This window comes from Balaenoptera ricei, chromosome 7, assembly GCF_028023285.1.
Source record: "Balaenoptera ricei isolate mBalRic1 chromosome 7, mBalRic1.hap2, whole genome shotgun sequence".
NCBI classification, from domain to species: Eukaryota; Metazoa; Chordata; class Mammalia; order Artiodactyla; family Balaenopteridae; genus Balaenoptera; species Balaenoptera ricei.
Window position 1 is genome coordinate 3,970,272 of NC_082645.1, and position 25,777 is coordinate 3,996,048.

At 42.6% G+C, this 25,777-nt stretch overlaps 1 protein-coding gene across 1 annotated transcript in view; it reads right to left on the reverse strand.

Moving 5' to 3' along the window:
- The window catches only part of GPR39 (G protein-coupled receptor 39), a 235,857-nt gene extending 210,290 nt beyond the window's left edge, over positions 1-25,567 (reverse strand). Inside the window, exon 1 of the mRNA XM_059927628.1 lies at positions 24,366-25,567. Coding sequence (XP_059783611.1) covers positions 24,366-25,221 — 856 coding nt within the window. The 5' untranslated portion in view covers positions 25,222-25,567. The remainder of the gene's footprint in view (positions 1-24,365) is intronic.
- Between the last annotated feature and the right edge of the window lie 210 nt (positions 25,568-25,777).

The following is a 25,777-nucleotide window of genomic DNA, read 5'->3' on the forward strand; positions in this document are numbered from 1 at the left end:
CATTAGAGGGGGTTTCAGAAGGAGAAGAGAGACAAAAAAGGGGGCAGAGAACATATTTGAAAACATACTAGCTAAAAACTTCCCTAACCTGAGAAAAGAAACAACCAAGTCCAGGAAGGACAGAGTCTCCAACAGGATCAACCCAAGGAGGACCACACCAAGACACGTTGTAATTAAAATGTCAAAAATTAAAGATAAAGAGAGACTATAAAAGCAGCAAGGGAAAAACAACAAGTTATGTACAGAGTAACTCCCAAAAGCCTATCAGCTAACTTTTAAGCAGAAACTTTGCAGGCCAGAAGGGAGTAGCACAATATATTTAAAGTGATGAAAGGGGAAAATCTACAACCAAGAATACTCTAAAAAACAGGCTCTCATTCAGATTTGATGGAGATCAAAAGTTTTACAGATAAGCATAAGCTAAAATATTTCAGCACCATGAAACCAGCTTTACAAGAAATGTTAAAGGGAATTCTCAAGCAGAAAAGAAAAGGCCACAACTAGAAATACAAAAATTATGAAAGGAAAAATCTCATTGGTAAAGGCAAATATAGAGCAAAGGTAGTAAATTAACCATTTATAAAGCTAATAGGAAGGTTAAAGACAAAAGTAATAAAATCATCTACACCTACAGTAAGTAGTTAAGGAATACACAAAATAAAAGTATGTAAAATATGATGTCAAAAAGAGTAAACATGGGGGGTACAAATACACGGTTGTTAAAATGTGTTCAAACTTAAGAGATCAGCAACTTAAAATAATCACAAAGATAGATAGATAGATTACTATATATAAACCTCATAGTAACCACAAACCAAAAGTCTATAATAGACACACACAAAAAACGAGAAAGTAATCCAAACAAAACACTAAAGATAATCATCAAAGCACAACAGAAGACAGCAAAAGAAGAACAAAAAAAACCCTCAAAAACAACTCCCCTAAATTAACAAAATGGCAGTAAGTACACACCTATCAATAAGTACTTTAAATGTATATGGACAAAATGCTGCAACCAAAAGACATAGAGTGGCTGAATAAATACAAGATTCATATATATGCTGCCTGCAAAAGACTCAGTTCGGATCTAAAGACACACACAGATGGAAAATGAGAGATGGGAAAAGGTATTCCATGCAAATGGAAACAAAAACAGAGCCAGGGTAGCAATATTTATATCAGACAAAATAGACTAAATCAAAGATTGTTGTAAGAGACAAAGAAGGATACTACATAATGATCAAGGGATCAATCCAAAAAGAAGATATAACAATTGTAAATATATATGCACCCAACACAGGAGCACCTAAATACACAAAGCAAAGATTAACAGACACAAAGGAAGAAACTGACAGTAACACGATAATAGTAGGAGACTTTCACACCCCACTTACCTCAGACAGGTCACCCAGACAGAAAATCAGTAAGAAAACCTGGCCTTAAATGACACATTACACCGTTAATAGATATGTATAAAACACTCCATCCAAAAGCAGCAGAATATCCATTACTTCCAAGTGCACATGGAACATTCTCCAGGATATATTACATGCTAGTCCACAAACAAGTGTTAGTAAATTTAAGCAGACTGAAATCATATCAAGCATCTTTTCTGACCACAATGCCATGAGACTAGAAATCAACTTCAAAAAAAAACTGGAAAAAGCACAAACACATGGAGGCTAAACAATATGCGACTAAACAACCAAAGTGCCACTGAAGAAATCAAAAAGGAAATCAAAAAATACCTAGAGACAAACGAAAACAAAAACACAATGATCCAAAATCTATGGGACACAGAAAAAGCAGTTCTAAGAAAGAATTTTGTAGCAATAAAAGTCTACCTCAGGAAACTAGAAAAATGTCAATTAAACAACCTAACTATACACCTACAGGAACTAGAACAAGAAGAACAAATAAAACCCGAAGTTAGTAGAAGGAAAGAAATAATAAAAATCAGAGCAGAAATAAATGAAATAGACACTAAATAACAATTGAAAAGAGAAATGTAAGAAAAGCTGGTTCTTTAAAAAGATAAACAAAACTGATAAACCTTTAGCTAGACTCAACAAGAAAAAAAGAGAGAGGACCCAAATCAATAAAATCAGAAATAAAAAACGAGGAGGTACATCTGACGACACAGAAATATAAAGGATAATAAGAGACTATTACAAACAACTATATGCCAATAAAATGGACAACCTAGAAGAAATGGACAAATTCCTAGAAATGTACAATCTCCTAAGACTGAACCATGAAGAAATAGAAAATATGAACAGACCAATCCCAGTAATGAAACTGAATCAGTAAGAAAGAAAAAAAAAAAACTCCCGACAAACAAAATCCAGGACCAGATGGCTTCACAGGTGAATTCTATCAAACTTTTAAAGAAGAGTTAACACCAATTCTTCTCATACTACTGACAAAAACTGCAGAGGAAAAAATGCTTCTGAACTCATTCTATGAGGCCAGCATCACCCTGATAGCAGAACCAGAAAAAAATATCACACACACACAAAATTACAGGCCAATATCACTGATGAACATAGATACTAAAATTCTCAAGAAAATATTAGCAAACTGAATTCAATATTACATTAAAAGGATCATACACCAATGACCAAGTGGGATTTATCCCAGGGATACAAAGATGGGTCAGTATCCACAAATCAATCATTGTGATACACCCCATTAACAACCTGAAGAATAAAAACCATATGATCATCCCAATAAATAGAGAAAAAACTGTGACAAAATTCAACATCCGTTTATGATAAGAACTCTCCAGAATGTGGGTATAGAGGGAACATACCTCACATAATAAAGACCATATATGACAAGCCCACAGTTAACATCACACTCAACAGTGAAAATGAAAGCATTTCCTCTAAGATCAGGAACCAGACAAGGATGCCCACTCTTGCCACTTTTATTCAACATGGTATTGGAAGCCCTAGCCACAGCAATCATTCAAAACAAAAAAACAAAGGAATCCAAATTGGAAAGGAAGAATTAAAACTGTCACTGTTTGCAGATGACATGGTATTAAACATAGGAAATCCTAAAGATGTCACCAAACACCTACTAGAAACTCATCAATAAATTCTGTAAAGTTGCAAAATTAATATACAGAATCTGTTGCATTTCTATATACTAACAACAAACCGTAAGGAAGAAATTTTTTTAAACATCCCATTTTCATTTGCATCAAAAATCTACAATACCTAGAAATAAATCTAAGGAGGTAAAAGACCTGTACTCAGAAAACGATAAGATGCTGATAAAAGGAATTGAAGATGACAGAAACAGATGGAAAGACATACCATGCTCATGGACTAGAAGAATTAATATTGTTAAAATGACCATACTACCCAAGGCAGTCTACAGATTCAATGAAATCCTTATCAAAATGCCATTTTTCACATAACTACAACAGATAATTCCAACATTTCTATACAAACACAAAAGACCCTGAATAGCCAAAACAATCTAGAGAAGAACAAAGCTGGAGGTATCATGCTCCCTGATTTCAAACTAAACTATAAAGCTACAATAATCAAAACAGTATGGTAGTGACACATAAACAGACACATAGATCAATGAAACAGAATAGAGAGCCCAGAAATAAACCCACATTTTTATGGGTTAATAATCTATGACAACGGAGGCAAAAATATACAGCGGGGAAAGGACAGCCTGTTAATAAATGATGTTTGGAAAACTGGACAACTACATGCAAAAGAATCGAACTGCACTACTTTCTCACACCATATATAAAAATAAACCCAAAATGGATTAAAGACATAAATGTAAGACCTAAAACCATAAAATTTCTAGAAGAAAACATAGGCAATATGCTCTTTGACATCAGCCTTAACAATAATTTTATGGATCTATCTCCTCAGGCAAAGTAAACAGAAATAAACAAATGAGACTACATCCAAAAGTATTTGCACAGAGAAGGAAACTATCAAGAAAACAAAAAGGTTGCTTACTGAATAGGAGAAAATATTTGGAAATGATATATCTGATAAGGACTAATATCCAGAATATACAAAGAATTCATACAAGTCAACATCAAAAAAGCAAACAACCCAATTAAAAAATGGGCAGAGGACCTGAATAGACACTTTTCCAAGGAACATATAAATGGCCAACCAGCACATGAAAAGATGTTCAACATCACTAATCATTAGGGGAATGCAAATCAAAACCACCATGAGGGGAGGACTCAAGATGGCGGACTAAGGGGATGCGGAATTCCCGTCTCCGCACAACTAGGGCACCTACCAGGCACCGGTGGGGGACCACGGACACCTAAGGGGATGGGAGGAGCCCCCAGCGACTGAGTAAGACGTGGGGTGTGGGGGGAGGAGTGAGGGGGGAGGAGAAGTGGAGGTGGGACTGCACTGGCACCCCTGAGGGGTGGCTGGGGGAGGGGAAGGGATCCCACACCTGAAGGAGGAAATTGGGGGACCACTGGGAGGGCAGAGAATCAAAAGGAAGAGTGGCCAGTTTTCCCCTGCCCACTTGGGCCCCCGGGAGCCTGCTGAGATCTCGGGCCTGATCCTCTGCCCACCGAGGCCCCTCCAGCCGGGCAGATCCTGAGGGAATGGGAGGGAGGGAAGGGGGAGCAAAAGTAAAGGCCAGAACTATGGGACTGGCACCCCTTAGTGGCAGCTTGGCGGGGGGGAAGAGTTCCTACACCCAGCAGGACCCACCCATGGTTCGGGGTCCAGTGGGAACAGGGGAGACCCTGGGGAAGACATGGGGGGACACGGAGGAATGGAAGTGAATGTGGCCAGCGCTTTCCCTGTCCACTTAGGCACCAGGGAGCCTGTTGGGCTCCCAGGCCTAATCCTCTGCCCTCAGAGTCTCCCTCCTGCTGTGCAGAGCCCAAGCCCCGCCCCTACACCCCCACCCAGGGTTCTACCTCTACACTAGGAGACCCCCTCCAATTAGCTGGGCCTAAACCCCACCCACACACCCTCACCCAGGGCCCTACCACCAAACACTGGAACTCCACACTCTGGAGGCAGCCCTTTAGACTTGCTGCCTCTCCGCTTCTGGGCCAGTCCTAAGCAGAGGCCTTGCCCCATGCTTCAACAACGCCCCGCCTAGGCTGCACCCCTAAGGCCTTTTCCAGCTGCATGGGTCCTGAGCCTAGGCTCCATCCCAACACTCAAACGTCACCGCCCCACCCCCCCAGGTCCCACCCCACCCTAAACCCCACCCCTGCCTAAGTTCCACCTCCGCCTAAACTCCACCCCCATGTAGTCAAGGTTTGGGGTTTTTTTTCTTTATCTTTTCTCCTCTTTTAGATTGGGGTTCTGTTTTACCTTGTTGTTGACTCGTTGATTAATTTATATTTTTATTTTTTCTAATAAATCTTTTATTTTGATAATTTTCTTTTATTCTCTATACGTTGTTATTGTTCTACTCCTTTTGGCTTGCTCCCCCCCCCTTTTTTTTTCTTTTTTCTCTTGTGATTTTGTTTTACCTTACTGCAGTTGTTTCAATGTTTCAATTATATTTTTATTTTTCCTAATATATTTTTTATTTTTCTAATTTTATTTTGTTATTTATTCTTTGTTATTTTACTGCTCCATTTTTTCTGTTTTTTTCTTTTTTTTTTAACCTCACCACATTGCTTGTGGTATTTTGGTTCCCAGGCCAGAGGCTGGGCCCAAGCTCCTGCAGTGGGAGCTCTGAGTTCAAACCTCCAGAGTAACAGAGAACCTCAGACCCCAGGGAATATTAATTGGAGTGAGGCTTCCTGGAGGTCCTCATCTCTGCACCAAGACCCGGCTCTATACAACTGCCTGCAAACTCTAGTTCTGGACGCCTCAGGCCAAACAACCAGTAAGACAGGAATACGGCACCACCCATAAAAAAAAAAAAATGAAATGGCAAAAAAATATTTTACAGACGAAGGAGCAAGGTGAAAACTTACAAGACCAAATAAATGATGACAAAATAGGCAACCTACCTGAAAAAGAATTCAGAGTAATGACAGTAAAGATGATCCAAAATCTCGGAAACAGAATAGAGAAAACACAAGAAACAATTAACAAGGATCTAGAAGAACTAAAGAGCAAACAAACAGTGACAAACAACACAATAACTGAAATTAAAAATACTCTAGAAGGAATCGATAGCCGAATAACTGAGGCAGAAGAACGGATAAGTGACCTGGAAGATAAAATAGTGGAAATAACTGCCACAGAGCGGAGTAAAGAAAAAAGAATGAAAAGAATTAAGGACAGTCTCAGAGACCTCTGGGACAACATTAAATGCACCAACATTTGAATTATAGGGGTCCCAGAAGAAGAAGAGAAAAAGAAAGTGACTGAGAAAATATTTGAAGAGATTATAGTCAAAAACTTCCCTAACATGGAAAAGGAAATAGCCAATCAACTCCAGGAAGCGCAGAGAGTCCTATACAAGATAAACCCAAAGAGAAATACACCGAGACACATATTAATCAAACTATCAAAAATTAAATACAAAGAAAAAACATTAAAAGCAGCAAGGGAAAAGCAACAAATAACATACAAGGGAATCCCCTTAAGGTTAACAGCTGATCTTTGAGCAGAAACTCTGCAAGCCAGAAGGGAGTGGCAGGACATATTCAAAATGATGAAAGGGAAAAACCTACAATGAAGATTACTCTACCCGGCAAGGATCTCATTCAGATTCGATGGAAAAATCAAAAGTTTTACAGACAAGCAAAAGCTATGCGAATTCAGCACCACCAAACCACATCTACAACAAATTATAAAGGAACTTCTCTATGTGGAAAACACAAGAGAAGAAAAGGACCTACAAAAACAAACCCATAACACTTAAGAAAATGGTAATAGGAACATACATATCAATAATCACCTTGAATGTAAATAGATTAAATGCTCCAACCAAAAGACACAGACTGGCTGAATGGATCCAAAAACAAGAACCTTGTTTATGCTGTCAACTATAGACCCACTTCAGACCTAGGGACACATACAGAGTGAAAGTGACGGGATGGAAAAAGATATTCCATGCAAATGGAAATCACAAGACAGCTGGAGTACCACTACTCATATCAGATAAAATAAACTTTAAAATAAAGACATTTACAAGAGATAAGGAAGAACACTACATAATGATCAATGGATCAATCCAAGAAGAAAACGTAACAAGAAAACGTAACAATTATAAATATTTATGCACCCAACATAGGAGCACCTCAATACATAAGGCAAATGCTAACAGCCATAAAAGGAGACATCAAGAGTAACACAATAATAATGGGGGACTTTAACACCCCACATACACCAATAGACAGATCAGCCAGACAGAAAATAAATAAGAAAACACAAGCTTTAAATGATACAGTAGACCAGAGAGACTTAATTGATATTTTTAGGACATTCCACCCAAAAGCGGAAGAATACACTTTCTTCTCAACTGCACGTGGAACATTCTCCAGAACAGATCATATCTTGGGTCACAAATCAAGCCTCGGAAAATTTAAGAAAATTGAAATTGTATCAAGCATCTTTTCTGACCACAACGCTATGAGATTAGAAGTGAATTACATGAAAAAAAACAGTAAGAAACACAAATACATGGAGGCTAAAGAGCACGCTGTTAAATAAACAAGAGATCACTGAAGAAATCAAAGAGGAAATCAAAAAATACCTAGAAACAAATGACAAGGAAAACACGATGACCCAAAACCTATGGGATGCAGCAAAAGCAGTTCTAAGAGGGAAGTTCATAGCAATTCAAGCTCACCTCAAGAAACAAGAAAAATCTCAAATAAACAATCAAATCTTACACCTAAACCAACTAGAAAAAGAAGAACAAAGAAAACCCAAAGTTAGGAGAAGGAAAGAAATCATAAAGATCAGAGCAGAAATAAATGAAATAGAAACAAAGAAAACAGTAACAAAGATCATTAAATTAAAAGCTGATTCTTTGAGAAGATAAACAAAATTGATAAACCTTTAGCCAGACTCATCAAGAAAAAAAGGGAGAGGAGTCAAATCAATAAAATTAGGAATGAAAAAGGAGAGATTACAACTGACATCGCAGAAATACAAAAGATCATAAGACACTACTACAAGCAACTATATGCCGATAAAATGGACAACCTGGAAGAAATGGACAAATTCTTGGAAAAGTACAACCTTCCAAGATTGAACCAGGAAGAATTAGAAAATATAAACAGACCAATCACAGGTAATGAAATTGGAACTGTAATTAAAAATCTTCCAACAAACAAAAGCCCAGGACCAGATGGCTTCACAGGTGAATTCTATCAAACATTTAGAGGAGAGCTAACACCCAACCTTCTCAAACTCTTCCAAAAACCTGCAGAGGGAGAAACACTTCCAAATTCATTCTACGAAGCCACCATCACCCTGATACCAGAACCAGACAAAGATATCACAAAAAAAGAAAATTATAGACCAATATCACTGCTGAACATAGATGCAAAAATCCTCAACAAAATACTAGCAAACAGAATCCAACAACACGCTAAAAGGATCATACACCATGATCAAGTGGGATTTATCCCAGGGATGCAAGGATTCTTTAATATACACAAAATAATTAATGTGACACACCATATTAACAAATTGAAGAATCAAAACCATATGATCGTCTCAATAAATGCAGAGAAAGCTTTTGGCAAAATTCAACACCCATTTATGATAAAAAACTCTCCAGAAAGTGGGCATAGAGGGAACCTACCTCAACATAATGAAGGCCATATGTGACAAAACCACAGCAAGCATCATACTCAATGGTGAAAAACTGAAAGCATTTTCTCTATGATCAGGAACAACACAAGGATGTCCACTCTCGCCACTATTATTCAACACAGTTTTGGAAGCCCTAGCCAAGGCCATCAGAGAAAAAAAGAAACTAAAGGAATACAAATTGGAAAAGAAGAAGTAAAACTGTCACTGTTTGCAGATGACATGACACTATAAATAGAAAATCCTAAAGATGCCACCAGAAAACTACTAGAACTAATCAATGAATTTGGTAAGTTTGCAGGATACAAAATTAATGCACAGAAATCTCTTGCATTCCTATACACTAACAACGAAAGATCAGAAAGAGAAATTAAGGAAACAATCCCATTTACCATCGCAACAAAAAGAATGAAATACCTAGGAATAAACCTACCTAAGGAGGCAAAAGAGCTGTACTCAGAAAACTATAAAACCCTGATGAAAGAAATTAAAGATAACATAAACAGATGGAGAGATATACCATGCTCCTGGATTGGAAGAATCAATATTGTGAAAATGACTATAGTACCCAAAGCAATCTACAGGTTCAGTGCAATCCCTATCAAATTACCAATGGCATTTTTCACAGAACCAGCACAAGAAATTTTACTATTTGTATGGAAACACAAAAGACTCCGAATAACCAAAGCAATCTTAAGAAAGAAAAATGGAGCTGGAGGAATCAGGTTCCCTGACTTCAGACTACACTACAAAGCTACAGTAATCAAGACAGTATGGTACTGGTACAAAAACAGAAATATAGATCAATGGAAGAGGATAGAAAGCCCAGAGATAAACCCACACACATGTGGTCACCTCATCTTTGACAAAGGAGGCAAGAATATACAATGGAGAAAAGACAGCCTCTTCAATAAGTGGTGCTGGGAAAAATGGACAGCTGCATGTAAAAGAATGAAATTAGAATACACTCTAATACCATACACAAAAATAAACTCAAAACTGATTAAAGACCTAAATGTAATACCGGACACTGTAAAACTCTTAGAGGAAAACATAGGCACAACACTCTATGACATAAATCACAGCAAGATCCATTTTGACCCACCTCCTAGAGTAAGGGAAATAAAAACAAAAACAAATAAATGGGACGTAATGAAACTTAAAAGCTTTTGCACAGCAAAGGAAACCATAAACAAGACGAAAAGACAACCCTCAGAATGGGAGAAAATATTTGCAAATGAAGCAACTGACAAAGGATTAATCTCCAAAATATACAAGCAGCTCATGCAGCTCAATATCACAAAAACAAACAACCCAATTCAAAAATGGGCAGAAGACCTAAATAGACATTTCTCCAAAGAAGACATACAGATGGCCAAGAAATACATGAAAAGATGCTCAACATCACTAATCATTAGAGAAATGCGAATCAAAACCACAATGAGGTATCACCTCACACCGGTCAGAATGGCCATCATCAAAAAATCTACAAACAATAAATGCTGGAGGGGGTGTGGAGAAAAGGGAACCCTCCTGCACTGTTGGTGGGAATGTAAATTGATACAGCCACTATGGAGAACAGTGTGGAGCTTCCTTAAAAAACAAAAAATACAACTACCGTATGACCCAGTAATCCCACTACTGGGCATATACCCTGAGAAAACCATAATTCAAAAAGAGTCATGTACCACAATGTTCACTGCAGCACTATTTACAATAGCCAGGACATGGAAGCAACCTAAGTGTCCATCAACAGATGAATGGATAAAGAAAACGTGGCACATCTATACAATGGAATATTACTCAGCCATAAAAAGGAATGAAATTGAGTTATTTGTAGTGAGGTGGATGGACCTAGAATCTGTCATACAAAGTGAAGTCAGTCAGAAAGAGAAAAACAAATGCCGTATGCTAATGCATATATATGGAATTTTAAAAAGCAGTACTGATGAACCCAGTGGCAGGGCAAGAATAAAGACGCAGATGTGGATAATGGACTTGAGGGCACGGCGGGGGAAGGGGAAGCTGGGATGAAGTGAGAGAGTAGCATCTACATATATACACGACCAAATGTAAAATTGATGGCTAGTGGGAGGCTGCTGCATAGCACAGGGAGATCAGCTCAGTGCTGATCTCCCTGTGACCACAGGGAGGGGTGGGATAGGGAGGGTGGGAGGGAGGCTCAAGAGGGAGGGTATATGGGGATATGTGTATACATGTAGCTGACTCACTTTGTTCTACAGTAGAAACTAACACAACATTGTAAAGCATTTATACCCCAATAAAGATGTGGGAAAAAAAAAAATGCATGTACCCAAGACTTTTCTTATAAGTTGCCTAAAATAAGCAAAATTAAAATCTTCCAACTAGTAAAAAAAAAAAAAAAAAAAAAAACCGCAGGACTTCCCTGGTGGCGCAGTGGTTGAGAGTCTGCCTGCCAATGCAGGGGACACGGGTTTGAGCCCTGGTCTGGGAAGATCCCACATGCCGCGGATCTTCTAAGCCCATGCACCACAACAACTGAGCCTGTGTGCCACAACTGCTGAAGCCCACACGCCTAGAGCCCGTGCTCTGCTACAAGAGAAGCCACTGCAATGAGAAGCCCACGCACCGCAACAAAGAGTAGCCCCCGCTTGCCGCAACTAGAGAAAAGCCCGCGTGCAGCAACAAAAAAACCCAACGCAGCCAAAACCCAACGCAGCCAAAAATTAATTAATTAAAAAAAAAAAAAACCACAAGGAGATATCACCTGACATCTTTCAAAATGGCTATTATCAAAAAAGACAACAAATAACGTGTTGATGAGGATGTGGAGAAAAGTGAACCCTCATGCTCTGTTGGTGGGAATGTAAATTGGTGAAGTTATTACGGAAAGTAGTATGAATAGTCCTCAAAAAATTAAAAACAGTACTATCATACCATCCAGCAATTCCACTTCTGAGTATCCAAAGAAAACACAAATACTTGTTCAAAAAGTTATACACACCCCCATGTTCATTTCAACATTATTTACAATAGCCAAGATATGAAAGCAACCTAAATGCCCATCAATAGATGAATGGATAAAGAAGATATGCATATATATATATATATATATATATATACACACACACACACACACACACACATATATACGTATGTATATATATATACACACACATATATATATAATGGAATATTACTCAGTCATAAAAAAGAATGAAATCTTGCCATTTATGACAACATGGATAGACCTAGAGGGAAGTATGCTAAGTGAAATAAGTCAGACAGAGAAAGACAAATACCTTATAATTTCACTTCTATGTGGACTCTAAAAAACAAAACAAATGAACAAGTATAACAAAACAGAAACAGAGTCATAGATACAGAAAACCAACAGGTAGTTGCCAGAGAGGGTAGAGAGAAATAAATGAGGGAGATTAACAGGTACAAACTTCCAGATGCAAAATAAATGAGTCACGGGTATGAAATGTACAGTGGGAGGAATATAACCAATTCTTTTGTAATATCTTTGTATAGTGACAGATGGTACCTAAACTCATGGTGATCTTTTTGAAATGTGTAGAAATAGCGAATCACTATGCTGTGTACCAGGAACGAACACAGTGTTGTCAATCCATTATTGTGGCAAAATAAACTCACAGAAAAAGACATCAGATTCGTGGCAGGGGGTAAGGGTAGGGGGGAAATTGGATGCAGGTAGTTAAAAGGTACAAACCTCCGTTTATAAGATAAATAACTACTAGGGATGTAATGTACAACATGATAAATGTAATGAACACAGCTGTACCTTATATATGAAAGTTGCTAAGAGAACAAATCCTAAGAGCTCTCATCGTAAGGACAAAAAATTTTTTCTATTTCTTTAAGTTTGTATCTACAGAAGACGATGGATGCTCTCTAAACTTATTTAACATTTCATGATGTATGGAAGTCAAATCATTATGCTGTATGCCTTAAACTTACACAATTCTGTATGTCAATTGTATCTCAATAAAACTGGAAGAAAAAAAAGAGAGCAGAGTCCCCAAACATAAGAAGGGTACTCAAGGGGACTTCCCTGGCAGTCCAGGGGTTCTGTGGGATCTGTGCTTCTACTGCAGGGGGCGCGGGTTTGAGCCCTTTCCCTGGTCAGGGAACTAAGATCCCACCTGCCTCGCCAGTGTGGCTAAAATAAAAAACAAAAACAACAAAAAAGAAACATGCACCAGACTTGGCATCCTGGTTTCTTCCCTCCTCATCCCTCACCGCCCGTAACAAGGCCCCCACAGCTGGACCACATCCTATTCGAAGAGCCCATCTCTTTGCTGAGGGAAAAACATGGACTTCGGAGTTAGACTGTAGCTCAGATCTCCATGGGTGATTACCTCGGGCAATTCTGAAAACCAAGGATAATTCTACTCTCATGATGGTGATGTTATAAGGAATAAAGTATAAAGGCCGGTCCCTTGACTGGCTGGTCCGGTGCTCTGATCAGCCTTAGCAGCAGAATGCTAGAGAAGAGGGAACAGGAAGTGCTCTGAACAAAACACCTATTTTGAAAGAAGGACCAAATGCTTCATTTTCTGGGCATCTCATAAGCCCCCTTGAATTTTAATACAACATGAGTCAGGGGACGTCTTCCCCTAAACTTCACTGAGATTGAATTTTCACTACCTTGCAAATGGAGGTTTGGAGCCTGACTTAAGTTTCTTTTTCAAAATAATGTGAAGTTTCTTCTGCCTAAGTGTCATGGAGCAAATTCCCACTTGTCATGACTACAAAGAGTTCCTATTACAACTCTAACTAGTCCTTACTACATATGGTGAGTTCAGTCGTTCCCAATTCATCCTTTTCTATTCTTTTTGAGTTAAAGAATCCCTTCCACATGTCGTAGATAGGTGCTCCTCAAGCTTTTAATCTGCGTAGGAATCACAGAGACCTGCACGCAATGCAGATTCTAATTCAGTAGGTGCGGGGTGTGGCCCAAGACTCTATAGTTTACAATTTCCAGGTGATGTGGATGCTGCTGATCTATGGACCACACGGTGAATATCAAGTTTGTAGAGAACATCTCTGGGGTGGGTGACGTCCAATTAACCACCCTATTAAAAATGCCGGTGCCCAGAACCAGTTTACTTTATAAGCAGCCATTACGCGCCACTCTTCATCAAGGGTATTTTTAGGCTTCCTTCTACAAGGCTCCACCTCTATACTTTGATGCCCCAACTAGAGAAATATTAAGCTCCTCGAAGGGGAGAATGAGCATCTTGATCTCTAAAGTCTAAATGACACCCTACACATTTTAGGATTTCGTAAATACCTGATGAATGAAGCGCTAAAGTGAAACGCGAAGACCTGCTGGAGAATTTACAGCAGGGTGAAGCCGGTCCGGGAAGGCTTCCTGGAGGAAGGGGCCTTCAAGAGATTCAGTAATGAGAAAAACTCCAGGTCCAAGAAGGAGAACAGGCTACTTCTACACAGGTTTTCTTCACCCTCTGGAAAGCAAACTTCACTTGCCCCGTCTGTCAGATCCTGGTACCACCACTGCTCTCCAGCTACCCAGCCACCCTTGAGATGTGTAAAAGAGCCTGATAAGACGTCTGGCAGGCTTCTGCCTGCCAGAATGGCTCTTACACACAGTTAAGTGCAAACAGGAAATTTTGTCAAGTTTCTCAGTTGGCAGAAACCCTAACATCAGAAAATGGTTAAAGTTTGTTAGCCTGAGACATTTCTCATACTCAGACGTGCTTTCAGCACTGGGGTTGGCTCCCACTGTCCACCCCCCTTTTTCCATTTGAAGCTAAATGATGAAGAATGTAAGCTCTGCTCTGGTGAGAAGGCTCTGGAAAGCAGCAAAGCTGCCCATTCACTGATTCACCCAACTTTCGTTCAGCACCTTCTAAGCGCCAGGCTCTGAGGAAAAAGAGCTACGCAAAGCATGATAATTAAAAGATGAATCTACCACAGTCCTCCTCTTTGACAACCAAGGTATCCAGGGGTTCAAACTTCCAGCTGATGGGACTCAAACCTGCAAAGTTTGAATTCCCCAAATAAGAGTCTAAAAGTCCAGAGAAAATCCCATGGTGCCCTGGATCATGGTAAATTTCCTAATCACTTGAGCCTTAGCAGGTGTTCAATAAATGGTGGGTGAATCCAGGAATGGCTGGGCCATGGGTACAGGTCTTAGAAGGTGGGACTTTTCACAGAGAAGCTTCTAGAGATTAGGTTTGGAAGATATAACTAAGGCAGGACATGCGTCTACCTTGGAGCCCCTTATCAGAGTTCAGGGAATGTATCAGTTTTCTACTGCTACATAACAACATCTATTTATTAGCTCACATTTCTGTAGATCGGAACTCCAGACCCGGCATGGCTGAGATCTCTGCTCAGGGTCTCATGGTATCAGCCAGGCTGAATTCTTTTCTGAAGGTGCTGGGGGGAAATCCACCTCTCAGCTCATTCAGATCCCCATTTCTTTCCTGGCGCTCAGCTCCTAGGGACCACCTACATTCCCTGCCAGTGACCCCTCCAGATCTCCAAAGCCAGCAATGGAGAATGCCTCTTACCTCCCACCCCCTCTTGTGATTTGAATATCTGAGGTCCCCTGTCTCTGACTTCTAGACCCAGATTTAAACGGTCTTGTGACTTGATTAAGCCCACGCAGAAAATCTCCCTATTTTAAGGTCAACTGATTCGGGAACTTAATTACTTCTGCAAAATCCCTTCACTGCAACACCTCGATTAGTGTTTGACTGAATAAGTGGGAGTAGACGTATGTACACCAGGGTTGCAGAATTCCAGGAGCCATCTCAGATTTCTGCCTACCACAGGGAAGAGGAAGAAAGGCAGGTAGAGGCGAAGCGATTTCCTGAGGATCACAGCTTTGTGTGGTCCCCTTCCTACCCAAGAGCCCACCACTGACAGGGAATTTCAATCCCAGCACCTGTTAAAGCAGTTCACAGCCACGGCGGCCCCAGCCCAGCAGGGTATTTGAAGAACTATGAGCGTGCACGGTCCCTGATCTCAGGAAGCCCCAAGAATAGCTGGGAGAGGGACTTCCCTGGTGGTCCAGTGGTTGGGAATGCACCTTCCAACGCAGGGGACACTGGTTCGATCCCTGGTCAGGGAACTAGGATCCCACACGCAGTGGGGCAACTAAGCCCGCGCGCCACAACGACTGAGCTCACATGCCTCAAATACAGAGCCCACGCGCCACAACTAGAGAGAAGCCTGAGCGCCGCAACGAAGGGCCCGCAACTAAGACCTGACGCAGCCAAAAATAAAATAAGCAAAGCAATTCTTTAAAAAAAAAAACGAATAGTTGGGAGACAACACCTGGGACCCCATCTGAGAAATGGGGTCTCAGATGGCTCATCGTTCACAGAAGATCAGTGTGGGAAGGCTTGGAGGAAGAAGTGGGGACTTGAAACTGTCACTGAAGAACGAGCAGACCACTGCACAGTGGAGATAAGTTAGAGCGACTACGACCAAGCCAGCTCCTAACCAGAGCCTGTGCAATGTGGAGGCGCTTGGGGCCTCCATGCTGGGGACAGATAAGGAGCTGAAGGGAAGCACAGTCACTCTCTGGCCATGGAAGGCGGCAGCGACAGCAAGAGTTGGACAAACCAAGAGCCAGAGGCCTGAACAATGGCAGGAAGAACCAACTGGCATCAGGTGCTCCAGCAGGATTGTGTCCCAGGGAAGGGTCGTCTCTTTTCCACTCTGGGAACATGACCAGGCCTGTATGTTGACTCCAATTGCAGTTCCACAAATGCTGTCACCCCAGGGGCAGCAGCACAAATTTAACTGTACTGCTTCTCCCCTTAGAGCCCTTCAATGGCTGCCAAGGAGAAATGTCAAGCCCCTTAGCTATGGTCTTGTCTGGACCAGGTGGCATGGTGGCTGATTTTATCCACCAGGCTGGGCTCATGGTACATTAAAGGGAGAGCTACGGGGACTTCCCTGGCAGTCCAGTGGTTAAGACTCTGCGTTCCCAATGCAGGGGGCACAGGTTCGATCCCTGGTTGGGGAACTAAGATCCTCCATGCCGCCTGACACAGCTTTAAAAAAAAAAAAAAAAAAAAAAAAGGAAGAGACTATGGAGTTTAGAAGTCTTTTCTTCACCCTTCCCAAAACCTGGCTTTCAAGACAACTGCCTAGCCATAGAGGTCAAGAAGTCCAGCTTCCGGGCTCAAAACTGAAAACAATACCTTTAGACAAGGCAGTACCTGCTTTTTTGCTTCCCTAGGGTGACAAGCCTTCCGGTTAAGACTTGAGGGAAAAGGCTGCCAGTGAATGCAACTTAAGGGGGAAATAAAAACATATTGGTTGAATATTTTCAAAACATTGCCCCCGCTGCATCCTCTTTCCATCACCCTGAGGACACCCCTGTCAATAAGTGGTGAAAGGGCCTGCTAAGAAATAATTTTTCAAGTTGTCTCATTCCATTATCATCCGGTGAAACAGAGTTTAACAAGCACTGTTAAACACCACCTTAATCACTTTCATTTCAGGGTTACTTCCGGCAGGTACATATAGTGAAAGCTGATATTCAGGGGCTGATTAACACAGACTGTTCCTTGGCTCAGGGGAGATAAAATCTCAAATGTCCTCCACGATGGCTTGACTTTTCAGAGGCCTGGGAAGAATCAGATCCCTTTCAAGAGAGCATCTTTAGGTTTGGACTAATCAGAAAAATTCTGAGGAATGGTAAGTTTCTAGAGGAAAGCACACCCAAGGGAAAATAGAACATCATTCCCCAATCCCAAGCTCAGGCGTGTTCAGGTATTTATTCAGTCAACAAAATTTCATTGAACATCTGCTGTGTGCCAGCCCCTATGCTAGGATGAAGGGCAGTGGGAAGCAAGATTAAGAATAGCTCCTGCCCTCAAGGAATCAGAAGGAAGGCAGACATCAATCAAATGATTTCACCATTAAATGTAAGATTATAACTGTGAGTCTTGTTTCAAGGGAGGTTAAATTAAGTCAGGGAGGATGGGCCATGCTTCCCAGGGGGAGATCTGAAGATGCTCTCGCTTGGTGAAGGTGCTGGTGGGGTCAGGTAGAGCATGGAGTGAGGCAGAAGAGCATTTCAGGCAGAGAAAACAACACATGCCAAGACCAGGTGGTAAGAGAGAGCCTGGCCATGGTCTACTGAAGGATTTAAAGGGGGGAATGGGGCAGAGAAATTAAGGAGTGTTATAGATTGAACTGTGCTCCCCAAATTCATATGGTGAAGCCCTAACCCCCAATGTGACAGTATCTGGAGACAGGGCCTTCTGGGAGGTGACTGAGGTTAAATGAGGTCAGAAGGGCAGGGCTCTAATCTCATTGGACTGGCTTCCTTATTAACAAAAAGAAGAGATAAAGAGATCTCTCTCTCTGTGCTCACAGAGCAAGGGCCATGTGAGGACTCAGTAAGAAAGCTGCTACTTGCAAACCAAAGAAGTCTCACCAGAAACCATCCCTGCCATCTCCCAGATCTCAGATTTCTAGCTTCCAGAACTGTGAGAAAATAAACGTCTGCTGTTTAAGCCCCACTATCTGTGGTATTTTGTCATGGCAGCTCCAGCAGACTAACACAATGGGAGAACTGCACCCGATGCAGTTGGAGGGGCAGCTGACCACGAGGTCTTATGTTAAGGATTTTGATCCTTGACCTAAAAGCCATGGGAAGCCATTAACAGACTTGAACTTGATGGGCCTGGGAATGGGGGCATCAATGGGATCCCAGCAGCTGCAGCACGAACAGCCTAGGCGAGGGTAGATGCAGACATTCCTCCAGTGATGCCATGTCCAATCAAGGTCCCTCAAAGTAGAAAAGGGGCTCCAGGAGCTCAAGCTCTTTGACAGTCCCTACAAAGGAAGGTGCTATCAGCGAGCAGGGCCCAGGTAAGGCTGAACACGTCTGTTTACAAGAACTGACAGCAGCAGTGGTAACCAGTCTTTTCTTCAGTGCTCAGTTCGCAGCCAAGGAGTAGAGGTGGAGAGTCAGGTGGGTTGTCGCAGGGTTGCAGACCAGCAGGGGAGCTGGGCAGAAGGAAAAGGCGGAGAGAGATGACAGTGTGATCCAAGTGGTGGGTCAGAGGACCTTGTCTAGTGGGGCAGGACAGGGCTCCTTGACACCCAATTCAATATGCTTCCTCTGTGCTGTCTCTACACGCAAATGGCTTTTATTCTGAGTGGTTTTAGCATTAATAAGCTGAATGCATTGCTCGATGAAGGCTTCTACTGTCTTATTACACTTTGGCAGCCCCCATGAGGCATGCAACTAAGACAGATGAACAGGCTTGCTAATGAATGGGAACTGGGATTGCAATATTCCCTTCCACGGGAACGATGCATCTCTCAAACAGAGAAATGAAATCTTTGAGGCAGCCTGATTATACAAATAAAGCAGCATTATTATATTTGTCTGCCAGGGTGATCACAGGACACTTGCAATTTATGACAGATATCACAAATAGAAAAATAAACATGAAGCACCGTTTATTATAGCCACATCCACCCCAGTAAAGGGAGGAGGAGAACAGAGGCAGCAAGCCGAATACTCGAGGCAAAACTTTTGTCCTGAAATATCCAAACATTTCAGTCAAAATAATCTCTCACTCTAAAAATGTCAGTAAATTTACTTCTGGTGATATTTCCCTGAGAGACTAAGTTGGCTTAGTCCTTTACACCACAGAAATAGCCTTTACTGAGAAAATTAATGACACAAACATGATAGTAAGACCAGAATTTAAACTAGTCAGGAAAACAATTATTTAAAAATTCTTTGGGCACTTCAGAGCACTTTAAGGCATTCATTTTCATGTCATCAGTTGATATACACAAGGGTATAGAGATTGATTTTTCAATTAATTATATTTCTGCCTATGGCCTGTATGTGGGGTGCAGAACTTCATGAAGTCAATGAAAGGGAAGCTAGAGAAACACATGAATCAAATGACAAGCCACTGACAAAGGAAGGTCTGGCCGAATTAAACCAGTTAATCCTGAAACAATGGGAAATTGACAAGGATGATGCTAAAACAGGTACTTCAACGAGGATGAATTAAATAGCAACGAATTAAGAGAAGCTCTTGGGAGAAAACTTTCTTTACAATCTTGCTGTTCCAGAAAATCAAACACAATGGCTATCACAACTGTTTTGTCGGAAAAATTACAAGTGAAGCACTTGTTTCATTCTGAAAAGAATTATTATAAGAATTCACATATGATTAGAAACTATGATAAAATATAAGACAAATTTCTTTTCATAATTTTCACTTTTGTTTTTCACAGTGACACCCCAATAAAACCTCTTTTCATGGGAAATTTTGGACTCCATTTTAAGAAACTAATTTGAAGTTTGTTTCAGGTACTGATTGCAAAGAGGAGCCACTGTCAACATCTCAGCTTTCTTTCTCAGTCTCTCCCGTGAACACGTGACTTTGACCTCACATCTGAGGTCTTCAGACCCAGAGGATATGATTCTGATCTCCTCCTTGCTTCTCTCTGGCCCACCCCACAAATATCCAAATATGCGTCAACCTTCTTTTTAGAGTAGTTCAGTTCAGCAGCAGCTCTCAATCTTCTTTCCATCCAAATACACTTGGGGCTAAGTCCACATTCAAGATATTCTCCAAGATCAACACAAGTTGATGTGCAATTCCCATCACTCTCTGCGGCTCCTTCCCTTTCCCTCTGACTCAGGAGAGCAAATCAGAATGCCAAAAAAAAGTGTACCTATTACAGAGTCCTAAGCCTCTATGACGTTTCTTTAATTTTGTAATTTCACAATTATCTGTAAAAAAAAATTTTCATAACTATGGTTGAAAGCCCATCACTACCCTACAGGTCCTTAGGAGGTAGGCGTAACCTAGTCCCAATCACTTTACGCTCTTGCAAGTTACAAATTACAACTCTCCGTTTAAACTACTCTTGTTCCACTTTGAGTGGGTGACATCTGACAGCAAGCCACATGTGCAACAGACACAAACACGAGTGTCTGTGGACCTGGGTGCCCCACGCATTGAAAATAACTCCAAGTGAGTGTTCAGAAATATAAGATGGAAGGTCTGGGAAGAAAAAAAAAAAAAGATGGAAGGTCTGGGAAACCCTCTTGAAAGGAAGACTCATTTTGCATATTCTCAACATCTAAGGTATAAAGAGACAAATGCACCAGTTCCTTGCCTCCAGAAGAGACAGGAATCCAGACCAGGCAACCTCTGTTCTGGCATGGGACAAGTCATATTACCCGTGACCGTGCAAAAAGAAATAAGTCTAGTACTGATTTCTCACTGAGCTGACAAGAGGCAAGAAGGGACACTCATGTGTCCAGAAATGTGTACTTTCACATTATTATTGTTTTCTCCTGCAAATTGCTTGAGAGCTAGGAGGTGTCCCCGCATCTCTTTCCCTCCCAGAGTTCCCAATTTGTTTTCATTATTCACCAGCCCAGCACCTCAGCTAGAGTCAGGCACAATAGCAAAAGATGCAGAAAGGAAATTTAATATGTTCTGCATAGACTTCCTCATCTTGGCTAGATTTATGAATTTCCCTTCTGTTATGCAGAAGTTAGCATTTTTAACAATGAGGGGGGAAATTCCTTAATTGTTTTTTTGTTGCCTCCAGAGCTCCAAAGACATTGTGCTGTTGTCATTTACATTTCACATTAAATGCAAAATGTTTGAAATGAGCAAATATTTGTTTTAATTTGATACATCTGTTAACTCAAGTGCTAAAAAGACAGCTAAATCACTATGTTAAATTCAGCGATTTCTAAACAATTTATATATTCATTTGTTCTGGGTTAAAAATGCCCCAAAGCATAAGTTTCATGAAACACAAAGTAAATTGCATTGTATCAATCTGAGGGATGCAGGGCATGATTTCTTCCTCTTCACTCCATTAATTTATTTCCTAACTTGAGTTAATTAGTGAGGCTCCTATTTTTAAAAGCTCTTTGAAATTCACTGGGAGTGGGAAGAGTTGCAGGAACTGCTTTGGAAACCTACTGCAGAGGAAACGGGCTAAATACAAATGGTAAATTCCCCCAAGACATTATCACACATCGAGCACCTGATTGCCATTCAACAATCTATGCTGGGAACACAGTGGGTGATTAATACATAGTTGTTACAAGAAAGCGGAGAGAACAAGAAGGAAAGAATGAGCGCAGCTGAGAGACCAGACTCATTCCAGGTGATTACTAACTGGATGAGATATCTCCAAGTTCCTATTTGTCTCTACATAAAAGTCTGTGACATTCTGATTTTATGTCTGAATGGAGACATAACTCCAACATGGAGACTGACTTCAACTTGGAACAATACCCACTAGGAGAAGAGACATCTATTCAGAGAAATTAAATTTTTTTAAATAAAAAGAGATTGGTACAATAGAGAACAAAGATGAATCAATTATTTTTTTCCTTGGTCAAATGCAGTCTTAATTCCTAAATTAGGGTGGGAGAGTTAAAAAAAAAAAAAAAAAAAAGGAAATTCATTCATACTAAAGTATAAATTACTGCTAAAAGTTTAAAATATGCCTAAGGGTATATGGCGGAAAGAAGAACTAGTCTTTCAACAGATGTTCAAGCAAATCCAATGTCCGTTTCTTCCTGGAATATTTTGGGCAGAAGCCAATGGACAAGAGAGATTGAGTTGGGTTGGGTGCCCTTCCTAAGTCCCTAGACAATGTCACCTGCTACAGACGCCTTACTCCAATTTCCAGAAAGGCTGCAACACCTTATCAAAGTCCTGCTTTATTTCATTTTCCTTTCCCCATGAGCCTGTGAAAAAGCCACAGGCAGCCACTCACTTCCCTGCCCTTGTAATGGCAAAGAACAAATCTGACTCCATCTTGGATCTGTTTCCTTTACTTTAACCTTTGTATTCTATTGCTTTTGCCACAAGAATGTTGCCTACAGCCTGAAATATACAGGATGGCCCACTCTCCAGGCTCTGACCTTTCAAGATATAACATGTTTCCATTCATATAGAGATAAAAAGTTGCAGAACAGAGAATAACATCTGTCTTGTTGGAGGTTTATAGGAACATCCTGACCTGACCTACATGTACAGCTGCAAGAACAAAGGATTCCGGCACCAAGAAGTTTGCAACAAGCAGCCACACCCCCTCCCCCTTAAATATAAAAGAAGTTTGAACTCTAACTCAGGTAAGATGGTTCTTTGGGACCCTAGTTCACCATCTTCTCGCTCTGCTGGCTTTCTGAATAAAGTCATTATTCCTGGCCCCAACACGTAGTCTCTCAATTTACTGTCCTGCTGTGCGGCCAGCAGTGTGAGCTTGGACTCGGTAACACGCTGAGAACCAAGGTTAGAATCTGGGAGCTGCACCTGAGTGCATTTGAACTAGGTCTTCTCTAAGCCTGAAATTGCTCCTCTATGAAATGGAAATATAAGCCAAGAGCACAGTGCCTGATGCAAAGTCGGCACCCCCACACCGCAAACGCCCTCCTGTCATTTCGCACAGACCCAGAGTCAAGTCAGGTCAGTTGTAGGGACACACCAGAAGCTAGGGGCATGGCTGGGACAATACCTAGTTCTTTCCATTTCTCTTCAAGTGCCTTCCAATTTTCTTTCCTAACTCCTTGCCCTAGAACCTGTTTCTCAGGTTTCCCACACCAAAACAAACAGCACCATGATTTATTCCTTCTCTGATGCCACACTGGAAAGGGAGCTGGGGAAAAGGGGAAACATTGCCCTAACAGCTCCCCCTTGACTCACACACACCCACAAGGATATCTTTTTCTTCTTTCCGCTAAAAGACCTTTTTTAAAACTCTTTGCTCCAGTACACGTGGTGTGTCTCCATGAAAGCCCACCAGGCCCCTCTTCTGAGGCCTTGGGGGGCTACTGATCATGGACCCCTTCCTTCCTGGCACACAGGAGGATCTGACTTTAAATATTTGCATCACAAGAAAAGTTTGGAAAACAAAGCGAGTTCTCTGCAAGGGAACTGGTATTTGGGATGATCAATCAAGTCTCAGGAAATCTGTGAAGTCAGATTTTCTGAATCAGACAAACAAGCCAGCCGGTCCAGCCATGTTTCTGTGTTAAGAAACAGATCCACCAGGGCAAACACGCCAGCACTACCTTGGGGAGTGTGTGTCTGAGAGCTCCAGTTTCTTAAGACGTGGGTAGGAAATCACTTTGGGGGACTAGAGTCCCAGCCTGTGTGTGTTCCCAACAGCCTCGTTTCTACAAAGGAGGAGATGGGCTAGATAAGGATGCTGCCTTCCATCTTCACAGAACTGGGTCCTTCTCAAAGGACTTTCACCTGTCTCATATTACCTAAGTGGACCCTCACATTTCTCAGTGTTATCTCCATTTTACCCAGGCTATTTTGTGACTTGGCCAGCCATCGCACAGCCGCCACTGCGGAACATACCCAGCCAGCCCTTCTGACTGTTGGGCTAGTGCTCTTTTGACCATAACCCAAGTCCCCAAAGCAGAGAGAAGAAACATGCAGAGGCTCAGATCCATGCCTCTTCAGCCTCAACGAACTGAGGTTCACACTCTCAAGGCAAGACTCGAGTTTAGAGGACCGCGGGCGGTGATGGGTGGGGGTGGGGGTGGGGGTGGGGGGGTGAGGGCGGCTCCCAGGAGGCCCTCCACCCAGGACTCACTCAGGAAGATGATGGTCTGCCTCCGGGCGCTCCTGCTCTCCTCGCTCTCCGACTTCCTGCCCTGCAGCTGCTGCCCCTGGGCGGCCAGCGTGCCCTGCTTACTCCTCGTGAGCGCCCGCATCATACTCCAGCACATGAAGGCCACGGAGAACAGGACCACGAGGTAGATGACGAAGGCACCGAAGATGCTGGACTGGAACACGGTCCAGCGGCTGGACAGGTTGGTGCAGATGGACATGTTGGAGCTCTCCGGCTGCTCGTGGTGGCGGGTACGGGAGCGGTTGCACGTGAGACCGCGGTGACTGGGCACGTTCACCAAGGGGTACTCGACTCCCATGGCAAAAAGCAAAGGCAACGCCACCAGGGCGGAGGTGACCCAGACGAAGGCAATCAGCAGCTTCACGTGGCAGGGCCCCGACATGGCCTTGTACCGGAAGGGGTGGCAGATGGCGATGTAGCGCTCGAAGCTGAGCGTCAGCACGTGCAGCAGCGTGGCGTAGCTGCAGGCCTCGAAGAGGAACGTGTGAAGCTTGCAGGGCACGGTGTAGCTGGGCTTGCTCAGGGGATTCCAGATGATGCTGTAGAACTCCACGGGCATGCCGACGAGGAAGACCAGGATGTCGGAGCAAGCCAGGCTCACCATGTGATCCGTCACCTCCTTCTGCAGGTAGCCCTTCTTCTGCAGCACCCGGGTGACCCGAATGGTGACGCTATTCCCCAGGATGCCCACCACGAAGATGGCCAGGTACACCAGGATGAGGGTGATTTTGATCCAGGAGGCCACCTCGAACCCGGGAACGTGGCTGTGATCGATGACATGGGAGCAGTCACTGCCAGGACGGCTGGGCGAAGCCATGAGGAAGACAGCCGGCCAGGCCGCGGCGTCCAAAGACCTTCTGAACTCCCCTTCCTCCTCCCCGCGCGGCCCGAAGTTCTCGGCCGCAGCTCACTAGCGTGGGTGCAGGGCTTTTTCCAGCTCACCTGGAAAAGGTAACAGGCTTTCGGGCGCTTTCACGGAAACTTCCCGGAGCAGCCCAACCTAGCCGAGGCTGGAGGCGGCCGAGGGTGGGGTTTGGGGGGGGTGTGTCTGGGCGAGGCGGGGAGAGCGCGGAGGAAGGAGGTTCCAATCTCGCTGCAGCCAGTCAGCCCGCAGGCCCCAGCGCGCAGGCCCTTCCCTTCTCTGTCCCGGGCGCTCCCCTCCCGGCTGCCTGGCCCTGGCGCGCCAAACCCACCCTCCGGGAGCGCACGCTCCCGAACGGCTGGAGGCGGGGTGGTCAGCGATTAATCATTAACCGCCGCCGCCTGTGCTCCCGGCCGCAGACCCAGCCCAGCGGGGGCGTGCTCGGCTCACAGACGTGGTCCCGACACCAGATCTTGGCCCCGGAGCACGGGGCGACGGGTGGCCCCATCTC